The sequence below is a fragment of the Anomalospiza imberbis genome, chromosome 7 (genome assembly GCF_031753505.1).
Source record: "Anomalospiza imberbis isolate Cuckoo-Finch-1a 21T00152 chromosome 7, ASM3175350v1, whole genome shotgun sequence".
In the NCBI taxonomy this organism is placed as follows: Eukaryota; Metazoa; Chordata; class Aves; order Passeriformes; family Viduidae; genus Anomalospiza; species Anomalospiza imberbis.
In genome coordinates, this window is record NC_089687.1 from 3827182 (window position 1) to 3854137 (window position 26956).

At 38.5% G+C, this 26956-nt stretch overlaps 1 protein-coding gene across 9 annotated transcripts in view; it reads left to right on the top strand.

Moving 5' to 3' along the window:
* The first annotated feature begins 1030 nt into the window (after window positions 1-1030).
* The window catches only part of GTDC1 (glycosyltransferase like domain containing 1), a 117938-nt gene continuing 92012 nt past the window's right edge, over window positions 1031-26956 (top strand). For 6 of the 9 annotated variants that reach the window (XR_011000622.1, XM_068195145.1, XM_068195147.1 and 3 more), the window contains exon 1: window positions 1031-1249. Coding sequence is in view for 6 of the 9 variants with exons in the window: in XM_068195145.1 (XP_068051246.1) it covers window positions 1068-1249 (182 nt within the window). In the remaining 3 variants the exon portion in view is untranslated. Of the gene's footprint in view, window positions 1250-1270; window positions 3041-24575; window positions 24663-26956 lie in introns of those variants that run through there. The other 3 variants (XM_068195146.1, XM_068195151.1, XM_068195152.1) reach the window with 3 other exon arrangements.

The following is a 26956-nucleotide window of genomic DNA, read 5'->3' on the forward strand; positions in this document are numbered from 1 at the left end:
ACTTCTTGTCACCAGAGGTTTTGTAAGATAAGGATTACAGTCTGAAACCACTAGGAATTGCAGGTCAGGAAATGGATGTAAGGTCTTGCAATGTAGTGTCAAACACGAGTCCGGAGTAACTGAGTTTAGCATGGAGTCCATCATTCTTAGGGAGTGTTGAGAGGGAAACCATCAGAGAGGTGTTTGTGGATGGTGAACACCTTTCAGGGTTTTGCTTTCAGCTCTTGTGTGTGGTGGCTTTGCTCGAAGCATGTGAAAAGCAGCTTTTGAGTACCCCAAGGGTGTGACTCATGAGGGCGATGAGCAATAGTCACCGGGTTTTCATCTGTCCCCTCGCTTTGGGCAGCACGTTCTGCATCCTGTTTGTGAGCAGCTCTGTGGCTTTTTGTCTCAGAGCTTCCTTGAGCCTCCTCTAGTGTTCTCTTCCACCCACTTTGGAGTACTCAGAAGAAATAGGGTGGTTTACATCTGCTGTTGTTGCTGGCATTGTGATCCCAGCTCCCAGCAATGCAGGAGGGTGTCCTGGGGGATGCCCCAACTGCGTCTCCTCAAGCTGCTCTCTGCCTTTGTCTCTTACTCAAATCACTGTTACTGGCTGAAGTGTGTTTGAATTGTTCTTTAATTTTCTCTGCCACCAGGAAAAGGAGGGAAGCCAATATTAGAGTGAATAAGCTGCATCCTAAGTTATGGAATAATTGGCTGTTTTAGGGAGTTAGTGTGTAAAGTAAAGCTGTTTTTAAATATCGGATTGAAAACAAACCCATAAATTCAAAATACAATGTCTTCCTAAGTCTTGTACGTTTTCATTCATTTAAAATTTACAGACAGTATCTTTTAAAGGTCAAAATAATCTAGTCATCATAATTGCTAAGTAGGCTTTTCTGAAGTAAACTCATTAATATAATATTAAGGATTATATTACAAGGCCTTGCAGTATATTTCTTTTTCTTCCAATATAATTTTCTTAAGTAGTAACAATAATAATAACAATAAAAATATATGTTTCTAAAGTAAAATACCTCTCTATTTTCATTTTCAGGTTTCAGACTTTCTGAAGTACTTGGAAAATGAGTGTCCTTCTCATTGAACCCTTTTATGGTGGCTCCCACAAACAGCTGATGGATCTTCTCCAGGAAGAGCTGCAAGAAGATTGTGTCCTCTGCACACTCCCAGCCAAGAAGTGGCATTGGAAGGCACGGACTTCTGCTCTTTATTTCATGCAAACAGTGCCAACAAGTTCTAATTACAGGTAACCAAGGGATTGAATAATTTCTAAACTCAAATTACACAGATGCCTTCAACCAGGTCTCTTCAACTTACTCCTTGTTTGTATGCAAGGGTGTATTTGGGAGCAATTAGGGACTTGCAGTGGGCATCACAAGTTTTTCTTCTTGGGGTATAACTGAGCAATTACATGTTTTATTTAGAATTTCCAGGACTGTTTTGTCTTGCATCTCCAGTCCGTGAGAGTCTTTCAGTATCTGGGTACCTGATGTCTGTACATGTATGTGTATCTCTTATTTGAAATTTATCATGTGAGCTCACTCATTCTGAAAGGCTTAAACTGTGCTTCACAGATTAGGCTGAGAGATGGCACAGATGTGAACACTGCAAGCTTCCTCACATGCCCTCCCATGTATCTATTAGCAAGTCTGATTTATCAGTGTCCTGCTCAGGCTGACCTGGAGGATTAAGGGAGCAGTTTTATCTTAATGATGGTCCGGTTCAGTAACGTGCCAGCAACTGTGGGTGTCAATTATACATTTATGTAAGTAGCAAATTTCCATTGGCTAGAACCTGGGCTGATAAAAAGAAGCGATTTAGGTCGACAAGATAGCTATCACATGGTGAGAATCAGCCCCTCCAGAGCCAAGCTGTCTCTAAACCCAGCAGTTCTGCTTGGCCTACCTGATCAGATGAGATGTGGTGAGGTGATTTTCTGGAGCAGTGAGATAGAGCTTTGCTCACAGCATGCAGAACATTGTGTGGGGACTGTGCACCTTCATGGGGAGAGACTGTTCATGCACAGGGTTCTTTTAGCACAAGCAGCTGCAGAACGAACTTCAGGAGGACTCTGAGCACACCTGAATGATGTGCCAACGAGTCACAGTTCAGAACTGGGTCTGGTATTTTTTACTGTGAGTGAGTAGGTGCTTCCTGAGGAAGGAATATCATTTTTCAAGAGTAGATTTGTGCTGTAGAAGGCTGGATTTGCTCAGTGTTACCTAGCACAATGTCTAAGCCATCTTAGAACACATATTGTGTAAATGTACACCTTTCCTGTGCCTGCTTTTGGCTCCCATTTAAAATAATCTCCCACCTCAAGCCAAACGTTATAATTAATTTTCCCCATTTTGTCTTGTGCGAGGCATTTAGTGTTGGTTTCCTCTTGCTTTCTTTTTGCAACAGTTTTGTTTTGGAGGAGTGTACATGACAAACTGTTATGTAAATTTGTCTTGTATCACAACCACATCCTCCAACGCATCACAATGTTATCTGTGTTCCTTCAAGGTCAGCAGCCCAAGCTGTCCAGCACTAACTGCATTAAACTAATCAGACATCACTCATAGACATACACTTCATTAGTTTAACTTACAGTTACATTGACCTAAGATAACTTAACTCCAATTTGTCAAGTAACCCACATCTTGGGGAAAGGGGGAGGGAGCGCTGACAAAAAAAAAAAAAAAACCCAAAAAAAGCAAAATCCCACAAAAAAACCCAACAACCCAACAAAAAAACCTTAACCCAGCAGCCTGAAAACTCACTTGAAGTTAATAAACTTGCAATCTGTCATAGACTTATGTGCAAATACAACCTTTACTGACAGCAAATAAATCTGATCTAACCAATGGAGCATCTTAAGGAGAGGGAAGCGTTTTCTTTGCTGGTGCTGTTGGGGTTGGAGCAGAGGGAATCAAACAGTCAAAGTTGACAAAGATGCGATGGTTAAAATAGAATTTGTACCTTGTCCTCGCAGGCAGCATAAAATTTTAGGATCAAGGGCTGATATGGCTGGTGAGAGGAAAACTGATTAGAGGTACCTTCTACTTTACTTGCACATTTTTAATGTTTGTTTTGTAATTGAATGTTTTGATTATTTTATTAAATTGAAAATATAAGTGCATCAGATTCAATCTAGTAAGGATGACTACTCTCCTATTAGAAAACACATTGATTAAAATTAATTTTAATTCTGTTATTTCTAAGCTTTCTAATAACCACTGAAGATCAGCTTCCCAGGTAGCAGTTTGCAAAGACAAAATACAATTGCTAACTGGCAATACTGCATGTTTGGAATTGCACATTTAAATATTTCAACCTTCTTGTGAGGTCGTGGAAAATACCAAATTCGCATTACTTATAATATTGATATTATTTACAGAAAAAACCCTTTTTTTTATAAGTGCTTTCCATAAATGTGACATTTCGTAAATACCTTGTTTTTATTTGTATGTTTAGTAGTGCAGAAAGGTCACGGATATTTCAAGTGCAAACACTCGTGATAACGGAGCTGCCGTACTAAATCTTTATGCTCAAACAGTACTTTATTTCAAGATCCTGGTGTGTGTGAGAAGTAATACTGATGCTGTTCAGTATGATGTTAGATGTGTTTTAAAGAAGTAGCTTAAATATGTTTTACAGGACTTAGACTTCTATCCATATAAGCTGATTTCTGGGAGCAGGAAGGTTTTTTAGTTTAAATGTGACACTCAGCGAGTTAAGGAATAGACTTAAAAAGTGCTTTTGAAACAAAGGATGCAGTGCAGACCCGTAGATGTTAAATTCAGACACTCTGCAGTGAGCAGAGAGTTTCTGTGATGATCTTGCTAATTGTTTTATCAGAGAACAGACGTGTCCTCCCTTGAGCACAAGCTAAAGCTGAGTTGGTAATGAACAGGGCATTTAATGTTACTTTTGTGAACTGTACGGCCGCTCTCTGGGTGTGCAGGAACACGATATTCCCAAGAACGTGGAGATCTCCCCGGGATTGTCACGGGGAGAAGGTGCCCTCACCCTCCACGGGGAGCACACAGAGCTGTTACGGAAGATATCGGACACTCAGTGTTTGATCTGCAGCACTGCCTGGATTTCCATTAATTGCCTGATGCAAAATCTGTGCTGCATTTCTCCAGAAAAGTTTTGCTTTTCTGTTTTCTTGGCTTTGTTGAGCAATGTGTTAAACCAGCTCATGTTTTCCTTCATCTCCTGAGAGGAGTATGGGAACCCTGAGGAATGGGAAGCCCAAGCATGCAGAATCCCATCAACTTAGAAGGCCAGAAGGAGGATTTAAAGGTGGATCACTTGCCTAGAGATCTTGGAATGATCACACAGCTTGATGTGCAGCAGCCAGAGACTGAATTTTAATTGCTCAGAGTCACAGATGATTTTTCCTTAATTGGAAAGAAGGTGTTTGGATCTTGCATTGGTGCGAGGAGTTTCATTCTTGTAGTGGCAGTTTCCAAATCACAGCATTTGAAGTGCACTGAAAAAAGGAGGAATTACTGTCTGCTTTCTCTAGACAAGGTTTTCAACCATCTGAGAGTTTTGTTAGCAGTTGGTGGGATATTATCTTCATTCCATGGATTTGGAAGGTCCAGCAGAGCCTCCTCAGGCTGCTGGCACTCTGCAGAGCTGCTGTGCTCACTGCTTTGTCTCCCAACTTCTTCAGACAGCTTCAGCTTCTTGATAAATGCGGGTGTCTGATCTTTAGCCTAAAGTTGTTTTCCATAGCACACAGCAACTGTTCCTGTAATTCTAGAAAGCATGTAAAAAAAAGATTTTTTTTTAGCCTTTTTAAAATTCTTAATTCAGGGAAAATTCTCAAATTTGAAAATGCTGTTGCACAATTTAATGAAAAACAAAAATGCTTTTCTTTTTCCTGTAATTATTGTCCTTATTACAGTGAGCAATCTATTAAATTACAGATAGCAAAATACCGGTATGACGCATTAGATGAAAGGAGTTTATATTTTAGGAGCTATCCTCTGCAGAAAGTAATTAAATCTCCAAAAAGTTAGTAGCATAAGACTGTAAAAAGGAATGACTAAATTCAGTGTAGCTTCCAGTGTGTTTTAATAGCACTGCTATATTATTTTAAATATATATATATATATATGTATAAATATTATGTATAACATTCAGTATTGCCCCCCAGGTAGCTGTTCATATGAATAAAGATTTTATTTGTAACAGATTCTAGCCCTGAAATACCCCCAGGGTAAATGTTAGCATATATATACCCCTTGATATCTGACAACTGTATTTTAAAGACAAATTCTGTGCTTTTTACGTTTTACAAAAGAGAAAACAAATTATTGTTTTCAATTAATAGAGCTCTGAAAAAAAAAAACCCAACCTGGGGGTGGTGTTCATCAAAGGAGAGTATATTTCAACAGTATATAATGTAGATGTGGTTGTTTCTTGATTTTGGTTTTTTTTTTTTTAATATTCTATTAAAATCTGCTAGATTTAAGACTGTTTTAGAGCTGATGCTTTTGTTCTATTCTATAAGCAGAAAATGCATTATTATAGAGTGAATTCTTTATTAACTGGTGGGCTGTGTTCCCTAAATATCTTAAAAAAGCAACCCTTTAAATTCTTTCTCCAGTTCAGTCCTACTGAAAGCATAACACTGTGTGAATGTGTGACCATTTGCAAGCTTGAGGATTTAACTGTTTTCTAGATATTTTGTTTTCAGAAACATTCCTGCATGCCCTGGAGAAGGTGTTTGAGGATGTAACTCAAAGCAGGGCAGGGCAAATTTCATTAAATCTGAATACATAGATACCCATTTGTGCTGGACACATTCCTGCCTGTTTACACCTTTTTGTAAAATACTGGAAATGTTTATATAATCTTTGTAGGAACTGCAGTATTTTGTCCTGCATTAGAGGCCGTCCTAGAATTTGACCCTCATAATGTTCAGGTAAGGAATAGATAAATTGTGTGTATGAATAGTGCATTAGTTAAAAGAAGGTAACCAATTGCCTCCAAATTAAAAGAAAAAGCTTATCTGATACTGTTTGGGATTTTTTGGGCATATTTTACAGTGGTTCCTTCTATATATAGGTGAATAAACATAAACCTCATTCATAGCATTAACTGCTAAGAGTGTGTATTTTGATGTTACTGCTCAAAATCACTGCATTTGAAGATGGGATGTGTCTCATCTCTTTGGAATTACTGAATAATTTTCTGCCCAGAGGTTGTCTTGGTTTCACCCCATGTCTTTGTTACTCTTTGTGTTTTAACTGCAGTTTTGTGTGGGGCACAGTGGAATGTGCTCCTGGACAGGAAGGGAATGTTATCCTAGAGATCCCTTGTGCTTTGATGAGCTGATGTAAAGGCAGGAATATATAAGGTGACTAAATGTAGTATCCAGTATCCCATAAGGACAGGATTCAGGTCTCCCAGAAACACATAATCACAGACTGGGTTGGGTTGGAGGTGACCATGTCATTCCATCCCCTTTACCATGGGCAGGGGCATCTTCCACTACACCAAGTTTCTCCAAACCCTATCCAAGCAGGCCTTAAACACTTTTTTCATTAAAAATACCACGTGGGTGTGACTCACTGATGGGTAAAAATCTCCATATTCTCACCTTGCTGTGGAGGTGCCCAAAGGAAGGTGTGGGAGCCTCTGCTTGCCCCTGCTCTCTGCTTTTCCGCTCCTTTGCTGAACAAAGGGTCATTACATCTTTCATTCCATTCGTGCTAAACTTGCTTGTGGGTTTTTTTCCCCTGAACAAACCGTTTTGAGTTCACCCAGGTTAGTTCACACGGGCTGGTGCAAACGCACACACGTTTGTCCTGCCCACGCTCCGAGGGAGCTGGCTGGGAGTTCGCTCCGCTCCGGGGGCCAGATGGCCATCCTAGCACCATGTTGAGCCTAAACCAATAAACCCTACTGAGATACGAGACACAGGCACCATGTACTGAGCTAAAACAACTTGGTGACTTCTGACCAGAGCTGGCTGGTGTCCAGCCAGCTTTGAGTGTAAGCACAGAGAATATACGTCCATATGGAATGGCACGAAGCTCCACCACTCAGCACAGATGATGCCCTCCACTGCTGTAGCCCTGGATAATAGAGGGTGTCCCAGCCTGGATAAGGGGTGTGAAATTCTCTCTGCTGAGGGAGATCTTGGAGGCCATCTGATGCTGGAAAAACGTAACATGGGAATGCGTGTGTAAAACTGGGTTTTGTTTGATTTAGGTTAATATCACCCCAAACCTGCTCTGGAAACTTCTCCTGAAAAATGATATCGGTCAGAGAGAACTTGTGAAGGGGAGCATATTATCAAATGGATTTAAGAATTATTTTTAACGGAATGCTAATATAAATAAAGGTGTGAAAATTAACAGAAAAAAAGGTTTAGAATCATAATTGATTTGCTCTTTTTTTTAATGGCGGGGATAGTGTAAATAGAAATGAATGATTAAATAATTGGTAAAAAAAAATTAATCCAATAAAAAGACTTAACCCAGTAAAAAATAAAGTAAAAAATTAGGACAGGTCTAGAGGCAAAATAATTTCCTGTTGAGGATAACAGCACTGCTGTTGTTTCTCTGCTCACAATCAGACTGCGAAAATTTCCTTTTCAATGTGATGGAGAGAGGCTGCCTGAAAAGTTTTTGTGAAGCTGATGAAGGAGGTGGGATGTCCCTTTGAGGGAGATGAATTCTCTTGCTCTGAAGGGCCAGAAACAATGCTCTGGTGCTCAAAAGTCCTTGTACAGCACCATGATTTAAGAACAAATGTTTTTTTATTCTTAGCTCTGGCTGCCGAAAAACTTGGAGGGGGCGATCCAATAAGAACAGCAAAAAAAATCTTCTAAGAAACAAGACAAAAAAACCTCCCAAGTAAACTACCTGAAATTTATTCAGGCAGACAGCAATGTGATCTTAAACATTCACTTTGCATTAATCAACTTTGCCTCAGATAAAATGCTGGCAGATGGTAGCTATTCATTTTAAAAGTGACAGGTTTTCTTTACGTTTTTGTGTGGAAACCCCCACATGCACTCTTCCCTCCAAAAACTTTGCTTGGTTAATTTGTCCAACATGCTTTTTTTTTTTTTTTTTTTTTTCCTTCCCCTTAAATACACTCCCATTACTAGGCAATTTCACAATTTGGATAGTTAAAAGAGGGTTTAGATGAGTTTAAATGCCGGCTCCTTCCTTTGAAGTCAGGGGAAGTGTATATATGGGAGCTGAGTTTTGGCAGAAGTAAGCCGGGAATGATGAAGACGATGCGGGGAGAGGTGCGGGGCCGGGGAGGATGCGGGCTGGGACTGCTGGGTGATCTGTACAAAGTGCTAATGTGAAATGGCAGTTGTCTGTTTGATGTGTAAAAGATTTGCTGAAATTCCAGCAAAATATTCTGATGAGAGAAGGAAAGAACAGTCTGGGTTTTCAAACCCTAGCATGTGTTTTCCTTTATGTTCTCAAATGCCGGGTGAAATCCTTATTTTTCTTTCTAAAATGAATTTTATGAATCACCTGGAGAATTGATATTTACGTTGCTGGCAGTAAAATGTAATGAAATTGTGCATTATGATTCAGTATTTCTGCACTTAGGGTTTTAATGAGGATTTTATCTGTCCTTTTAAATGGTTGCTGTGTATATATTTTATTTCTAGATTAGTTATAGATTACATTTCTATTTTCAAATAACAAACATATACACTACTATATTATAAAGAATATGATACTTTCCACAATTCATTGTCATTCCAGCCCATAACACTAATTTGATCTTCCCAAGGGAAAGTAAAAAAAGCTTGAGTTTGCATCTAGTAAAGAGAAAAATACTGGGGTTTTTTTGCTTTTTTTTTGGTGCTGATTTTTTTCATAATCTCAAGTCCTTTGGTGTTTTTTTTTTACTAAGAAGCAAATATTACAAATTTTGTCATATACTTATTTTGCACATGATTTAGATTTATTGCATTGTGTTCTGGTGTCATAAATAACTAATTTTCTTAATGAGTATCCACAGCTAGATTGGGTTTTGTGAATTGATGCATAATAAAAAGGAATTTTACATTGTACAAACTGTTTTTAGCAAAGGAATTTTGGGAGAAGGCCTATGTTAGCACCAATATAAATATTAATACTTTGGGTGGTTTTTTTTTTTTGGTTTTTTTTTTTTTTTTAGTAAATTTTAACTTGACCTAAACACACTGAAGTTTGAAAGTCTTAGTTCAGGTAGCTGTGGCATCTCAGTTTCCAGTCTTCAGCAGGCTGAATCCAGAGGCCTTTCCTGACCTATTTCAGCCCATGTGCCTCTACCTGAGAGCCAGCTTGGATGGGGCTTGGAGCAACCAACGTTCCCATGGCAGGGGATTTGGAACTGGATGATCTTTAAGGTCCCTTCCAACCCAAACCATTCTAGGATTCTTTTGCTACATCTGCTTTTTATGCCCTAACACTGAGGGCTGGTAGCACCTGCTGTGGGTGTCCATGAGTTTCAGTGTGGATTTTGAAGGTGCTGGCCAGGTCCATGGTCACTCTAGAAAATATGCTCAAAGCTATTTTCTGGTTTTGTCTTCTTGATTGCTCTGGGATTACAAGACTGAATGTCCCTAAGACAAGGCTGGGGTCCATTGGTTGCTCTCCAAGGGCATCACCTCCTGGTGTAGTGCCATCCGAGGGACTCAGGCCATAATCTTGGAGCCCGCTCTGGTGTGAGCTGAGGCACGGTGGGTGAGGGTGGTTGTGGATGGATGTTTGCTTCATAAATGCCATTCTGTATCAAACAAAAATGTTAGTGTAAACGTAAACCACTTAATTTTGGGGATTATGATCTCATTTCTTCCCTAAACACACAACGCATACCTAGGCAGGAGTTTGGTTACAGTCTTTGTGCCAGATTGTGCCACGATGGAAAACATTTAATTTAGGATCAGCTTCTGACTCTCCATATCAGTCTGATCAATTTATTTTCTCCTCCTCTTCTCTTTAATACATCTCAGCTTAAGTATTGGTAGGCTTTGAGTCATTATGATGATGAATTTACCTTCCCTACAAAAAACAATTAGGAATACATACATTGCATCTATTAATTGGAATATCTTTGATGAATACAAAGCAACTGAAAGGCTTTTTTTTTGTTCATCGTTCTGTAATGAAGATTTCCACAATTTCCTTATTCCCTTGGACAGTATTTTTCCTTTCTTGCCTTTGTCCTTTGTCCCTGTCTTTTCCTCCCTTCCTCCTGCACATTTACTCTGATGGTCCAGTGGACACAGTCATTTTAAAGAATGCTTTCCATTTCAGAGCGCTGACTGTTTTTATTGTTTATGTTTATAACCTTGCCTTCTTGTTCATCATTTTTTGTTTTGGCTCTCTTAATTTCCATTTTACTTGTTGCACGCATGAACTTATATTTCTGTCTAGTTGCAACTTGAAGAAAGAATGGAGGAAACAGCAGTGGACACAACATCAAAAACAAATATGTGCTTTTCTTGTTGCAGAATAACTGGAAGAATTCATTACTTTTAACAGTATGTCAAAGAATTATATGGAGAAAAATGTATTTAGAGTGGAGCTAATGTTTCTCTCACACCACCTTACCTGATGTAATTACATCAGCCCTTTAAATTAGTGAGTTACCAAATGTTTTAAAAATAAAAGGTGTAAATGAGTATGGGTAGAACAATAGAAAATTAATTTCTAATTCTATTTTTCTTGCAGTTAAATGATATTCCTACTGATTTCTGTTAACATGTTTTCTTTAAGTGATAATATTTTTAATATAGCATACTCTATGGATAATCATATGTATCCAGTTAGAATATGGAAAAATCTTCATGTATTAAAGTATTATGTAATAACATGAAAAAGTTCTGAACACATAACTCTGTGTATATTATAGACGGAAAAACTAAAAAAATTGAAGGGGAGTAATTTGAGAACATCTGCAATTTTTTATTTGTGTAAGAGAATAACCCATTTTTAATTAAAGATGGAATTTAAGAATGATAAATGGGACCATTATCTAGTAACAGTTAGTTTGCAGGCATTTTTTTCCAAATGTTCTGCAGATTGCTGCAGGTTTGACAGTGCCTTTGGCTTTTGTGTGCAAAATGCATTTCCTGCTCATGACAGAAGAGTTGTAACTCACTAAACATGGAGCAGTTAGCATGCATGGCGACATCTCTATGCTTAAACCCTGAGGAACTGAATTATTTTAAATTATTTTTAATGCAGAAATTTCCCGGTAGTCAATTTTATTAAAAACCTAACAGTTAAAAATTTTATCTGCCAAATGCATTTTGAGAAATATTGCTAAAGACACTACAACTATGCAAGGAAAGATGAATTTTGGGGTAGGTTTTGGCAGGTTTTTGAAGTTTGTTTTTTTTTTTCCCCTTTGGTAGTAGAGTGACCATTTTCTTGTGGTTCTTTTCTTTTTTTACTTTACCACTTGAATTCCTTCTTTGTTGCCATCATCCTAGACTAAATTTGGTTCTAATTTATTGTTGCATCCTCAGGTCTTGGCTGTGGGGTGTCAGAGTGGGAGGAACAAAGGTGGGTAGGTGCTTTGGGAGGAACTTGAGTTACCATCAGATGTTGGGCACCTTTTGGTATTTGTGTCTCTCAGTTTTCCCAGGAGCAGTTACTTGGTGTCCTCGTGCTTCTCCATGGCTTTCACGAAACTTCAAGGTCCTGACTGGGAGAAGTTGATTTGTGTGGGGTCCACTGGCCATTGTGGTTGCAGATGACTCAAGTGATGTTGTCCAGTCAAAATGCTTTTTTGGAAGAGGAGTTGATTACACAGCCCTCATCTTTACCTCCTCCAGACTGTTGTGTTAACATCTACTCAAGGTGGAATCTGGTTTGCAGCACAACTTGCTCTTCTGAGGTTTAGTACCAGCAGAGGATCCTGTGGGCCCAGCCTGGTCTGGAATTGGTTTTCAGTGGTTTCTGTGGCTCTTGAAGTATTCAGGTCTAAAGTGCTGTAAATACAAACCTCAGGTCTTTTCCTCAAAAGCTTCATAGGCAGGAGTGGTAGGGAGGAGTGTCAGAAAAGAGTAATTTGCCACAAAAGAATCTGGAAAAGTAGATTTCTAATGTAATTATTGAAAACTGCATCATGAGTTAGAAATAATAAAACCTACATTTTCTTCCATTTTTTTTTCTAACGTGGAGCAGAGAACCTGGAGCGTGGTCTTGCATTGAATTAATACTCATTCTGTTGTAAACACACTGGAAAATATTTTTATATAATTTTGCATTTTAATACAGAAGAAAAATATTAGATTTTAATCATAGACTCAGAATCATTAAGGTTGGCAAAAACCTCTAACAGCATCAAGTCCAACTGTTAACCACGCTATGCTATGATGAGTGGAATATAAATTCAGCATTAAAGTAAGCATCTGTACTTGAAAAATCCTAATTTCCAATGCTAACAGCTGCATGGAAGGTCATTGACATTGTGGAGTGCGTGGGGTCTCTGGGGCTCAGCGTGTTTGAAGTCAATATTTATGGTGCCTCTGTACCTCCTGTCATTAGCAGGAGGTTTTCAAGGGACTGTTCTTAGATTATATTTTGCACATGGCTCTTGTTTTCCTAGATACTGATTGGAAAAAAGTGAAGGGTATAATAGTTTTCCTGTCTGCTGATGGGTGATGAGACCAACATGTTGGGGCCATGGGTGGAATCGGGGTGAATGTATTGGTGGCAGGGAGGGAGTTTGAGATGCTTGTGTGCTTCCTGCGTTTTTAAGGAGTATAAAGGATATTTCAGCTGTTGAGATGAAGCTCAGCAGCTGCTCTGCAAACTCCTAATGGAGCAGGGGACTGGATTTTCTTTATCTCCAGAGTTTTCCTCTGGTCACAGATACTGCTGGGGTTCCCCATTTCTCTTAACCCATAGCTTTTAAGTGGCATGGTTGATATACAGGAATAATGAAAATGTTTTTTGTTGGATAAAATGGGATTTGGAGACAATACTGCTGCCTATTAATTGCTAGGTACAGACTAAGGCTCTGAATGATGAAGAGGAAGATACAAAAGCTGTGTGCACCAAGCAAATGCTTTGCTGTGCAGCCAAAGAGCTTTGCAACCACACTCTGGGTTGTTACAGCATCACTGTGGTATTTGCCTTCCCATTATCTCTTCAGTTCACTTTTCTGTGGTGTCTGGTCCATGCCTATTTTATTTTGTTTTTAATTTTATTTTTTAAAATATTGTTTTATTTATTTTGCCTTCCAGCATGTGGTCTAAAACTGTAACTTCATTGAGACTTGCATGTAATAGCTTTGATTTTGTCTTTGAAATCCAGAGGGGTGTTTAGTGTGAGCAGTAGTGCATCCAAGGTAGAATATTTCATGTTTCTGCAGATTGCTAGTATTACATGCCAGAGCAGCCTTCTGACCATGAAGCCCAGCCACGTTTGTTCTATTAGCTGCACTTCAGAAGTATTTGTTTAGTTTTTTCCTCAGATGGATAACCAGTATGGAACATTCTGTCCACAGAAGTCTTATTAAAGAGGTTAGAGCATCCTGCTAATTAGAAAAAACTAATTAGGCAGATTGTTGAGCCTGTAACCAGAATTTTATATTTTAATGGATTTTGAAATGCGGTGTGCTCCCTTTTCCTATTGTAAAACACTTTTTTTTCCTTTTAAATGTCTGGAAACAGTCTTTTTGAGGAGGTTATGCATTCAGAATAAGAAAGCAACAGCATTTTGATTTTTGAATTTATTAAATAAACTGTAGAAGAATATATACTGTTAAACTGGTGAAACCATTAATTCATATCAGCCTCTTATTGTGGCAGAAAAAATTGTTTGGTTACCTTCCTGTTGGTAGGTTTCAAGTTTAACTGCCCCAACAAGGAGTTGAATTAAGTTCAAGTGAAGAAACAACATAATTTGTGGCTGTGTTAAAATTAGACTTAGATGGTACAGAACTCAGAAATTACTCTTTGCTGCTTCAAGCTAAAATTCATTGGCCACTGTTTCACTGAGCCTTGGGAAGTTTATCATGTTTAAAGCCAGTTCCAGTCCATTTTTGAGTTCTCTTGTAGTGTTGTTAGAGACTTTTGGTCTGGAAGCTAAAAAATGAGCTCGTTCTGTGCCATGGGGTGACCTGGAAGCAAAACCATCAGGTTTAGTTGGGTTTGCACGGTTCACATCTAATTCCAGGTTTGCAAGGTGCCATGTGGAAAGCAGGGCATGTTTGTGGCTGGGGACAAAAGGCTGGATTGGAGAAACATTTAAAATAGGTATATTTAAGATGGATTTCTCCCTAACAGCTACTTTTGAACTCTCTTTCAACTGTGCCCTGCTACAAACTTTAATTAGTCGTAACCTTTTTTCAGGCTTGTCATTCTACATTTTGCAAAATGCTCTGGCTTCTGGAGCAGCCGTGTGGGCAGTGACCTGCAGTCTGTGTCAGGACCATCCTCTGAGATGTAACTCAAGGTGCAGATGTTGCAGTTGGTGAGACAAGGTTGGCTGCCATCTGGAAGGTGGCCATCTGCTCCCTCCTGCAGCAGCAGAGCACCACGCTTTTGGGGGCCCCTGCCCCTTCCCATCACAACCTGAGTCAAGACAATTCAGAATTGCCTCTTTGAAGTCTGATTTGGGAATATTGGCCAGCCAAGTGCTTGGCACTTAGAGAAGTAAGGGGTTTGGAAGGGAGAAACAAATACTTCTAGACAAGATTTAGAAATGAGCTGTATGAAAGGACTTTAGTAAAGCAACGGAGACTTAAGATATGTAGCTGAAGTGTGGAAATGTAGGAGAAACCACAGAGCAAAGGGAGATGCAGCTTGCTATGCTGATAAAAACCAGGTAGAAATGTCCCATTGGAGCGTGGAGCTTGCTATTATTTTGCTAATGCTTCAGGAAATGTATGGAATCTCTACCACATGAGAACAGAACTGTGCATACAGGGACTGGAGGATGAAGCAATTAGGTCCCTTTAAGGAAAACCTTCCTACTTGCAGTCCAAGAAGGCAAAAATATTGCAAGACTTGTATTTGTGGTGTCAGTCCTGCATGGCCAGACCTCCTATATTTGCTGGAGTGTCAGCTCTGGCTTTGGCCAGTCAGATTTGTGTTCAGCATCTGTGCTGACCTGTAGGTTCACACCCTTCCACACTCCTGCAGTTCAGTCTTCAGCCTGAAACCTGGGACTGTTATCAACCAGACAGGTCTAGGTAGTTAGCATGATGTCATGTCTCTTCATCGGTTTATGGAACGGGGCTGAAATTTATGGCCATAAATATTTTAAATTGTTTTTGTTTGGCTTCTTGGGGAGAAGCATTTCCATGGGTGAGAGGTTGTTTTGTGAGAGGCTCCATTGTATGACAGATCATATGGATGGTTTCAGTACTGGGGAGCTTGTACCCCTTCAGTGTCATAGGTTGGAATTGTTAAAGGCACTTAACAGCTTTACAGATTCTTGTTTAATTACTGGTCATTATTCTGAAGTGGATGACTCATTTAGCCTGCAGTGATGGGAGGTGTTCTGGCCCTCTCTATAATTCTGCACATACATATTTTTGCTCCTAAGCACCACATAAATGTCTGTTTTCCTCTTGTATGTCTCATTTCCTGGGGTAATACAAAGAAAATGGATCTGAGAGTGGCTATGGAATGAGAAAGGGGATGTTGGGAACAAATTTGCATCAATCTGGATGGCTCTTGGTGCACACCTGAACTCTGCCATTCAGTTCTCACCTGAAAGGATATATAATACTGTAATAAATTAATCATCTATTAGTCCATTCTTCTATATTGGTATTTCAGATTAGAAAACAGGCAGGACAATGTGAAATTCAGTGCTTAACAATGGTCTGATGTGGTAAAGTGTTAAAATTAACGTTTAAACCAGTTCTGGATTAGCTGTCAGCAGCTTTTCTTCCCTCAGTTAAGGCTGTGTGTCCTTCACTGTGACCTTCTGTGTGTCCTGGTGAAGGCCCACTGCAGAAGCAGGGACTTTGAATTTACCAGTCTGTATCACTTGGTCTTGTTGCGTGGAGATCTAAATAAATTTGCATTGATCTCAATAAATGGGGATGTTTTGAACCTTGACTTCCTAATGCTTCACAGTTGGGTGTTTTTTTCCCTGCTTTGTCAAGGAGGATGACTGTAGTAAGACCATGAGCTGATTACTCCCTGTATTAGATAATAATTTCTTAATGTGGGAGGGATATTAAGAAGAATAGATGTGAGTGCTCTTGGAAAACTCTTTATGGAATAAGGTTTAAGCACTGCTGTTAATAGGATGCACATTCCCTTTCATGCTGAGTCAGGCAGAGCTTGGCTGTATATCCAGGACAAAAATCAAGGAGGTCTTAGACAGACTTGCAAAACATGTGGTGACTCTGCTGTCTTTAAAAATTGTCACTATTGCTGTGATTGTCACCTCTGGATTTTAGGTGGGCAGTAGCTGGAGTTTAATTAAAGATTCGCCCTACTTCCATCTAGACTTGTCTCTGAAGTACCTCCTGTGTTGTTCCCCCACATCATGTGTTTGTCTTATGATGTGCCAGTGGCAAATAATTATGAGCTTCACCTAAAACATAAAAAAACCTTGCCTGTTTTAAGCGTCAGTGGTAGAGGCTGCTGGGTGCAGGGAACAGAGGGAGGATGAGTGGAGGTACAGGAGGGACATTGGGTGTCCTGATGGAGAGGCACTGCATCAGTTACCAACTAATCCTGGCTTTTCTTGGGAGAAGCCTGAATCATCATTAGAGATGAAATGTCTGTTTTGAATGAAAAGCTGATTTGATGGATGGGGGGGCTTTTTCCCATCAGCGTCATTTAAAAAAGAATCCAAAGGGTTTTGGGAGCGGCTATTCAAGTTTGTTGAAGTCTCTTCAGTATGGAAAAATAGGGACTTAGGAACTAGAGTTAGCCTTAGAGTAGGATAAGATCTTGTGAAAGTATTTTTAGGAATTAATTTTTGTTTGGTTGGGGTATTTTGGTTGTAAAAGCTTTTTTTGAATTATGTAACTGAAGTCCGGACAAGATACTACAACTCTAGTTTGTATTTTATGGGGTGCTCTGAAGGATAATTTGGAGGATGTTTGTGAGGGGAGTGGTAACAGTAGGAGCATAGAAATACTAAGTTCCTTTTTAAATTTTTTTCTTAGGATTCTGAATCTTCTTTTAATTGTATAAACTTTTGAAAACATTCAGGTTGATTTGTAATGGTATATTCTCAATGGTTTGTTTTTCTAATATTGTTTGGTGAGCTCTAGAATGGCTCTACTCTTATTCCCAGCAACTCTTCATTGAAACTTTTTCCCCAATTAAGTATTTTTAAGATGCTTTCATTATGAAAGTTCTTGAAGTTAAGATGAAGTCTAATTTCTTTTTCTTTTAATTTTCCCCTGTGTTGGCATATGAATGTGGTTTTGCCATAGTGACACTTCCCCATTTCAGATTATTTTCTACCTCTGCATATTATGTGATTTCTTGTTCAAGTGAATGACAAGATGATGTACGACACACTTGAGATGGTATTGAGCAGAATATAGTTGGAAAATTGCAGTGATAATTTTCCTTTTGCATCTCAAACTTACATGCCATTGAGGGGAAAAAAAAGAGTGTAGTAGCAACTCAACAAAAAGCATAAAGGGAAACCTAGAAAAATTACAGAGAAATTTCCATAACAGATACACAAGTAATGCTGCTTTAATAATGATTTCCTGTCATGAACTATTTTTATCATTTGCCAGCTCTCTGACGTGGCATTCTATTTAACATTTTTGAGAGCCATGTTTTAATCAGATTAAGCTCAAGGAAACCGATAGGTATCTGTTTGGCTCATGACTTGTGCTTCTGTTTCTGATTTAGTCACAAGACTATTGTTGCTGGAATCTTTTAAACCCTATTTTGCTTCCACTTGCAGCCGGTGTGTGAGCCCGGAGGTTGAGTGCCAGGGATTTTCATGATATAAACACACAGGGCTCGTTATGGAATTATTTTGTAAATTAAAGAAGACTGGTACAAGCTGTGTCTTTTTGCTCATGTGATTAAATGGCTAAAAATAGCAGTCTATTTTTAGTTTCAGGTGCGGTAATGTTTCTTAGGAACAAACTCAAAGCATTTGCTAGGAGAGGCTGACCATGAGCAGTTCTGCATTCTGATCCACTTAAGGAAAGCAAAAATCCTTAATAAATGTGAATATTCTGGCATCATTTTATATAGTGTGCCACATAATGATGCTTTCCATGCAAGAGATATTGAGACAATAATATATAAACACCTATGTTTTAAACTTACATATTTTCATGTTTTTCAGTCATTTTAGTAAATGAAAGACAGCAGAAAAGTTTCTAAGCAAATCTCTTATGGTCTCCAATAGTGAGCACATCCTGAAAATGTAGGAAATTAGAAGAAAAGAAAAAGTGCTGCATAACATTTGGAATCATAGTTGAGCTTGGGTATTAGTGAATTTAGCACCTCATTTGGTGGTCTCAGCATCTTGGAGCATGGGGGAGGACCAGCAGCCTGGCTTTTAAAAAGCTCTGTCTATCCATGTTTTCCTAATTTCCAGGGCAAAAAAAAAAACCCCATGTATTACATTTCTAATGACCTCTTTTGTATGTTGCAAATGCAGAGAGATTGTATTCAACAGCTTGGTTTGTCTGGTGTCTTCCTGCAGTGTATTATTTATTTGCTTGGCGTGTTAGAAAACTGCGAGCGTAAGAATTAATAAAGGTTATTAGTTACTTTCCATAATAAAATTAGCTGACCTTTAAGAGCATTATACAGGGGCTGTCTAAGTGGAAAAATGACAGAGTGCATTTTTATTCTGGTAGCCATTTCGATTACTAAATCTTACAGTCACAATATAGAAACTACGCGTGGTGATTAAATGTGGCTCTTGACTGTATATTTGCAGACAACAATGAAATAAGTGGAATTTTTGTGTTCAAGACAGAATTTAACCCCTTGGTTACGGTTTCGCCCATGTCTTATATGTGGTTCCATTTGAACAACACAGAAAGGAAAAAAAAAAACAACCAAAAATAAAGAAAATCCAACTTAATTTTCTAAAATCGAGTGTCCTTTGGAAGCGGCAGCGCCGGGAGTTCGCTGTGGTTTTTCTGGAGTGTGATGATTTGCAGATTCCTGGAACAGCCTGACTTGGGTCTCTGTCAGGCTACACTCTGTAGCTGGGCACATACAGCTCACTCAGTCAGCCTGATAGTCTTTAGTCATGTCAATTTATCTACCAGTTTAAAGGGAGACTTGCCATACCATCCAGTATTGGAACATGATGTGCACGTGCCCACCTGTATTTTTAAGCTGGGGACAGGATGCACCTTATTTCCAAAGTAACTCTTACAGCAAATCTCCTTAATTTTATTTTCTTTGTACTGAATAATGTCATTTTTCACTGTGCCATTATCTAGAAGAGATTTTTATAAAGGCTTTAATCTTTATTGTTATTTTTGAAACATTGATATCTATGCAATGGTGATAGTATGGCTTGGATTTCAGGTGAACTTCACATTTGCTTGTGCTGCTGCATTGTACTTTTTCAATTTTTGACTAGGTCTTATAACATTTGTTGAAAGCCTTACAAGATATTCATCTATTTGTAGCATCATATAGGTCTGGCTCCCCATCTGTCTCTGTTTTTCATGACAACGAGGCTCTGGTACATTTTTTAAATTTCAGTTCTTATTCATTGAAGCCCACTATAATGCTCTTTCTATCTTAGCTGTTTGTCCAATAGGTTTTATTGATCATTTGGGATAAAATAAAACATTTATTCATAGGGACAAGTATTTACCAGCTATCAGTGAATTCAGTTTAATTAGGTTAGTTTTTGTACCTTATGAAACAGAATGTAGTCAGAATCCATTTATGTGCTATTAAATAAATAAATAAATTGATAACTTAATGTAGTGCCAAAAGCTAAGAAATACTGGGGAAGAAAAGTTCTTAACTGAATTATTTTTCTGCTGGGCCATATTTATTAAGGGTGTCATAGAGCTTTTATATTTCAAAATTAAGGGTATGAATCTAAGGTTCAGATTCCCTCCAAATAAATCCTTATTTAACAGGATATCCCTGAGACTTTCCCCCCCATCTCTTTTTGTTGCTTTTTTTTTTTCCCTTTTTCACTATTGGCAAGGCTGACTGAAACAGTCTCATCTGGTTTAACTAAAAAATCTTTGCATTACTTGGCGGTGGTTTCTTTTGTACGTGGTGCTTAGAGCTCCTTGAAGCTGGAGCGCACAGGAAATGCAAATCATGCAAATCATCCTCGCGCTGACGATGTACAGTGGCGTGATTGAGCAGCAGTACGTATGGCTCGTGGGCTGACCACATGAAAGGGCTCATTTAAAGACCAGATGAGCCCAAGCTGGCTTAAGTTAGACTATGTGTGAGCTTCAAAGCTTATAGAATAGCATCCTTTTTAAAAATAAATTTATTTTATTAATAACACCTGCGCCGAGTTCTTAAACAGTGAGAACATGTATAGATGAACGTTACATTGAGTAGCAGGCCATGCTTGAATCAGAAGGGCAATATTGTTGGTGGTTTTCTTTTTTTTTTTTGGTGGAAATTCAGGTATGCATTCATATGGGGGGAAGGTGACCGCAGTCTGCGCTGCAAAAAAAGTCCAGTTCGTGTTTGGTGTACATAAAACCCAAATCTTTTCTGCCTTTCAGGTAAAAATGAAAATAAATGGAAGATAAAAGGGAGTTTTTTCTGTGCAGCAGGGTTAAGAACAGGCTTTCTGTAAGTGCTTTTGAGTGCTGAAAAGAGGGAGGTTGATTGCTGGCTGCTTCGAATTTCTTGGTAACTGAGGAAAAAAATCCTGCATATTATTTTTCATATTTCTGAACAGCTTTTTCAGTAGTTTCAGGGTTTTATCCTTCCAATAAAGCTGAGCCCTTGCGCTGTGGACTCTGGACCTTGAAGATGTTTGGGAGAGCAGCTGTGGTGGGAACTTTGGGCTTCATCAGCAACCCTTGAGATGGACCTATGGACACAACCTGAGTAAAGTCACAGGGTAAAAATACTGGTAGAATAATAAACATTTTTTCATATAAATCTGACAACAAAAAGAGTGGCTGGATAGGTAACAGTGTCCTTAAAAATATTCTTACCTTTGGTAGTATCAACATGGGTGGCTCTCTTTCTTGTAGTGAGAGTCTTATTTCTTACAAGTCTTTTTTGTTTTATACAGCCCTCATTCGCTTCCCTTTGGATGTTTTTAAAAGTTGAGATTCATTCAAATAATGTAACATGACACAAAGCTGGAAAATGTCAATCTTGGACTGTTTCTGTGTCATCTTGTTTAATTTTTACTTGAAACAGTAGCCCTGAGGAGGTCTGCGGTGGGACTGGGCAGGACACTGCACTCCATCACCCTGACGGTTGTAATTCTGGCTTGATTTTTTTTCACCAGTTCCTTGCTCCTTCATTTTGTTCTTTCTGCTAATACACAGGAACAAGAGAGAAGAAAAAATGAATTTTCTTTATATTTTATCTACCAGATTGCTTCTTTCTCATCAAGTCAATCCACAGATCCTGGAATAGGAGAGGGGGACATTTCCCACATTTTATTTTTGTTTCCTCCCATTCTTTTAAACATTAATTTTATTCTTCTCTTTTTTTCATATATGAAGCCAAGGGGAACATTTTACCCCTTCCATGTACCTGCAGGCTGGGGCAGCTCCCACTGTGCTGAGCACATACAAGTGGGGGTCATAGGGCTCAGTGGGGAGTTTTGGGTTCAGTCAGGGCTGAAATGTTGAAGTCCCTTCCTTCTGTATGGTTTGTTCATATATTTGTTTATTTAAAGGGGAAAAAAAAAAGGTGGTTAAAGGGACGGCATCCCAAAACCATCAAGGAAAGGAATATTCAGAATAAATACTGTTTTTCTAAACCTGTGATCCTTTACAGGGAAAATTTGTGAGACTTCTGGGCTGGTGTTTATACATCCAGCACAAAGTTTGTGTTTTAATAGAAGAAGCAATTTAAATCAAAGCTAATATTAAAATATCTTTTCTACTCTGTGTAAGAAATACCAAGATACAGGAGCTAACAGACAAAGCAGAAAAAGAAATGTTACTACTTGTATCTATAATAATTTAATATAATTTAATATCTATTTCAGTGTTTGACAGGAAATAAAGATTACTTAAATATTTGTACCTAAGAGCACAGGGCTGTATAAAGATCTTTGAATTTTCAAGTTAATTTGTTTCTTCTAGGAATATAAAGAGATATATACAGAAAATTAATCCCATATGATTGTACAGCTACCTTTGCTCCAGAACTTTTTGGAAATACTTTCCATAGAACATCTCCAGTCATCTTGACAAACAGCTTGAGTCAAGTTTCCTTTTCAGGAGCTCCTGAAAGGTTTTATGTGTAGTTCAAAGGCATTGCTGGAAAAATGGTGTTATTTGGAGACTTTGACCAAAAACTGCTTTACTTTGCTCAGCCTTTGCAGATATGACAGCTCCTTGCCCGGCCATCTTGAACAGATTTTTAGGTTTCTGCCATGGAGAGATACACAATCTTTTTTCAATAACAAATTAGCTCTTGTCAACAGTTTTCCTGGCCACAGTTTAAATAGCTCAATTCAGAATGTTTCGTAGATTTTTGGTGGATTTTGCTAGAAAATATGTACGTATACAGTATTTCTGTGTTGTGTATTTGCATGTGCATGCACGCAGACATCTGTGCACGTACTACATCTCTCTGGGAGTGAAGATATGAGATCTGAAAATGCTGAATCACTCTGTGCGCTCTCACAAAGATAGTATTTTGGGAAACCAGTCAGGTACTGTGGTGAGCAGGGTCCATAAGATACATGAACACTTACATGATCTTACATGAGCTGATTAAATCACTAGACCATGGCATTCACTTATCTTCAGCTCTGGCTTGGGCTCCTGACTTCTCACTGTTGCCCTGGTTCGCTTGGTGGCCCTTGATAAACAAGGCCTCAGTTTCTTAATCTTAAAGATTAGAAAGCATCTGGTGTGGTGTTCTGACTTTTTAACATATGATTTCAACCCCAAAGGCAGATACTTCATTTTCATGGGGAATAATGGGAATTTAGCCCTGGATGCTTTATTTAATGATAAAAAGAATTCTGAAATGATAGTTGCATATGAGATGTGTTGGGAAAGCATGATTTGTGAAATACATGGAAGCCTTGAAGCATTTTTATCAAGCTAAAATTTTATTATTGGATTTTTGCATGTGGGGAAATACCAGCACCTTGCAGTGTTGGGGTATGGGTTGCTCACTCAAGGGTCAGATATGTGTTGTGTAAATTGACCAAACATGACTGTAAATGTCTAATGTCATTGTTTACCCTGCAAAACTCTCAGCCAGGAGCTGGATAAGAAAAATGGGCAAAAGCTTAGTTTCCATGGTTGTTAAATTCTCTCATGAGTTTGACATTTTTTCTTTGAATTCTCTACTGTTTGTGTCAGCTCTTGCATCGGTCCCTTACATACCATGTCAGGAGCTCCAAGCTGAAGAACTGAGACCCTTTATTTCTTTCTCTTTCTCTGGTTGCATTATAAATAAAATCCCTGTTATGATAACATGTGAAATAAAATGGTAGGACATCAGTATAGATTATCCTTAAAATCATGTTATGGAAATGGAAATAAAGCAGCTTGTGGTATATGCCAGGCATGATGCAAGTGATATTAAATAAATATATGACTGAAGGGTTCCATTCATTCCAAATGCTCCCCTTTGTGATCTTTAGCCATGTTTGTAGAGAAACCTTTCTTAAAGCACTTAAAGCTTAATTCAGAACAGACAAAACAATTATCTTTTGAAAGTCTGATGAAATATGTTTGGCAGCTTTTGAATTTAGGCAAGTGTTTGTCTCACTTCTTTGAAATCTCACTTCAGTCGGTTGCTCAGCCATTTCGGTGCAATCCTTCAAATCTGGTAGCAAGTGTGGGCTTTGCTGAGTTACAGAAATGTTCTAATCAGAAAGTGGAGGGGCTCAAAATAGTGTGCAGTACACAGAACTTGACATTTTCCTTATTCATGTGCTTTTGGATATCAGTCTACCTGCTGTCCCTGTGTTTTTGATGAAGTGTTGGTTGATAAATCACTGTAGGAAGGAGCTTGTCCCTCCAAAGACAGGTTTGGAGACCCTTAAGCATTAAATTATTTTAATTTCTTGGGGAAGAGAAGTGTCACTTTATCTTCTCGGAGTATAAATGATGAAGGTTTATGCAGCAATGTGTAACTGTTTCTCATAGGAAGAGATGGCAGAAGACTGACACTGCACAATGTAGCTTTATAGTTGAACTATGTCATGAACATGGAGCAGAAATATTTAAATTATGGATCTGATTGCCACTTTGCTGAGCACATGGAATAGTTTGCTTAGCTTATATTACAGCAGGAAAGTTGCCACTACACTGCAGCAACAAATATTCTAGAAATGGGAGAAATACCTATTTCCCCTTCATTTTTTTGGTAATATTTGATAAAAATACTTTTTTTTTTTTTTTAAATACATGTATACGGAGGACTTTGTGAATTCACTTTGTGAATATATATTAAAAATCACTAAGTTATTCCTAATGTTCTGTAGTGCTGCCTGCTCCTGACAAACATCTGATACGGATCATATGCCTCTAAAAAGAGAAGTTCCTCGAGCAAAATATCCTCATGAAAACAGGTTGGAGACACTCACATTCTCTCGCTCGCTCTCACTCGCATGTTACATTTTGGCACGTTGTAGGAGCAGGTAGCATATCTACTACCTGCTGTTGAAAGTGTTGAAGATACTGAATTATTTATTCCATCTTCTGCACTATCCAAACTCGTTTTGGGTAGTTTGACACATCTCGGTCTTCCATATGGATACTTCATGGTGACAGAGTTGCCAGCTGCTCAGGTTTTATGACAGTCTGAGTTTTTTCGAGGACTGTATTAGTTTTCTGGGAAGAATCCTGCTTTTCCTGAGGGTCCCCATTCTTAGGCAGTAGTTATGCCTTGGGTTGATGCTCTGGAGTGGGAGTTTTTTAGAAAAATTAGCTGAGAGAGTCCATAAAAATAATTTTTAATGGACTTGTTGTTCGTAGATTGTGTGAGATTAAATCAGAGCTGTAGGGTATTAGAAAAAATGTGAAAGCCATTTGCTAAGAAAGTTAAGTTTCTTTTAGTCACAGTCTTCAAATTCCTTAAAAAAAAAAAAAAAAGTGTTTAGATATCTAAGGTGCATAAAGCAACATAATAAACCAGTCTGGAATACTTTGGAAAACAGGATTTTCAGGGCACTTGAAATGTAACAATCAACAAAGCTTCCCCATGGCAGGGGGTTGGAACTTGATGTTATTTGAAGTCCCTTCTAACCCAAACTATTCTGCGATTCCATGATTTTCTCTGCAATTGTGCAAAGTGAGCAGGTCTTCTGTGGTTTTAAAATACAACATGTGTAAACCTGAAAATTGGGGGAAGATTTGAGTTTTTACTTGGCCAAAACTTACTAAAATAGTGGAAAATGAGTTCCACTCATTTATTGTTCTACATCACGCGAGCATCTCTCGATACAAACCTATTTTAAGGAGAGCCCTGAGTGTTGTGGTGGGTCTGTGCTGTGCTGGGTTTGATTCCCTTTCTGTGGGATGAATCAGCCTTGCTTGCTTGTGGGATCCATACATCCATGATGTTGACTATTTGCTCTGTGCCATCCTGGATGCAGGTTGACCCCAGGAGATGTGAAGTAAGGATGCTCAGGGCTTGCTGTTCAGATTAAGAACAGCCAGTCACGTGTAGCCCTAGGACTTCTCTGTGCTGCTTCAACCCCTTGGCCATATTGCCTTGTTCATGCCAGGCATTTGACATATTTGGCTTCTCTCCAGAGCTGGACAGATAAGATAGCAAATTAAATTAATTTGCAGCCTTACAACCAATAGATAATGCTGCTTAAATGTTGCCTAATTGAGTAGAACATCAGTTTTGCAAGCATTTTTCTTTTAAAATGTCATTTCATTATACATCACTGCAACCTTTATATTTACCTGTGGTGAATTTTTTGCCTTCAGTCACTATGTCCTCTATTTATCTTGCTTCCTACTTTTTCTTTGCTCCATCACAGCACCTATTTGAGCAGAGTTAGTCTGTCCATCTTATATAAACCACCCGGCAACAGCTACTTTTCACTAGTGGGTTACTCTGATTTGCTTATTCTCTGCTCTAATAAAATTCCTTTGCTTCACTGTTTGTTGCTGATGGAATTTGAGCAAGGAGGATGATGTAGACTCATGGTTTCTCCTTCCCCCCATCACCACAGCTCTGACTGCTTGGTCCTGACCTCTCCCTTCGTGGGAACAGAGAGGCCGATGTAGCCCATGGTGAACAATCTGGCCACTAAAGTAAAAATGTGCATCTGTCAGTAATTAATTGAAGCCAAATTTAATTACAAATCAGGGAAAAAAATAGTACCACACACACTTAATAAAATTCAAGAAGCTTCAGTGTTGTTGCCTGAAAAGCGAAGCAGTTCAAACAGAATACACCCCCCTCAAAAGTCTGCTCTGAGAGTCTCTTTCAAGCTTACTTCTTGATATTACATAGAGAAGTAATTTTGATTCACAGTTTGCACATATTGTTTGATATATTTTTGAGTTAAAGGTAATAAAAAATAGCAGAAATGTGTTTAAGACTGGCTCTTAATTGTGTGGGCTAAGGATCTGGCCTGAAATTTTGTTTGAGACTTGATTCCAGTACAAAAATGCTCTGATCAGCTGGTTGAAATAAAAAATCAGAGGGGTAAGGAGAAATTGTGAGAGAACCCAAATGATTTGCAAATTAAAAAATGCATTTATATAACTTTAAATTTTTGAAATTCTGTATTTTAAAATAAAAATATATAAAAAGAAGAGATTGGCAGTATGAGTTGAAACCAAGCTTTTCCTTCCTGCTTTATTTTAGCATACAAGGCAACTCCCAAATCCTAAATATTGAACT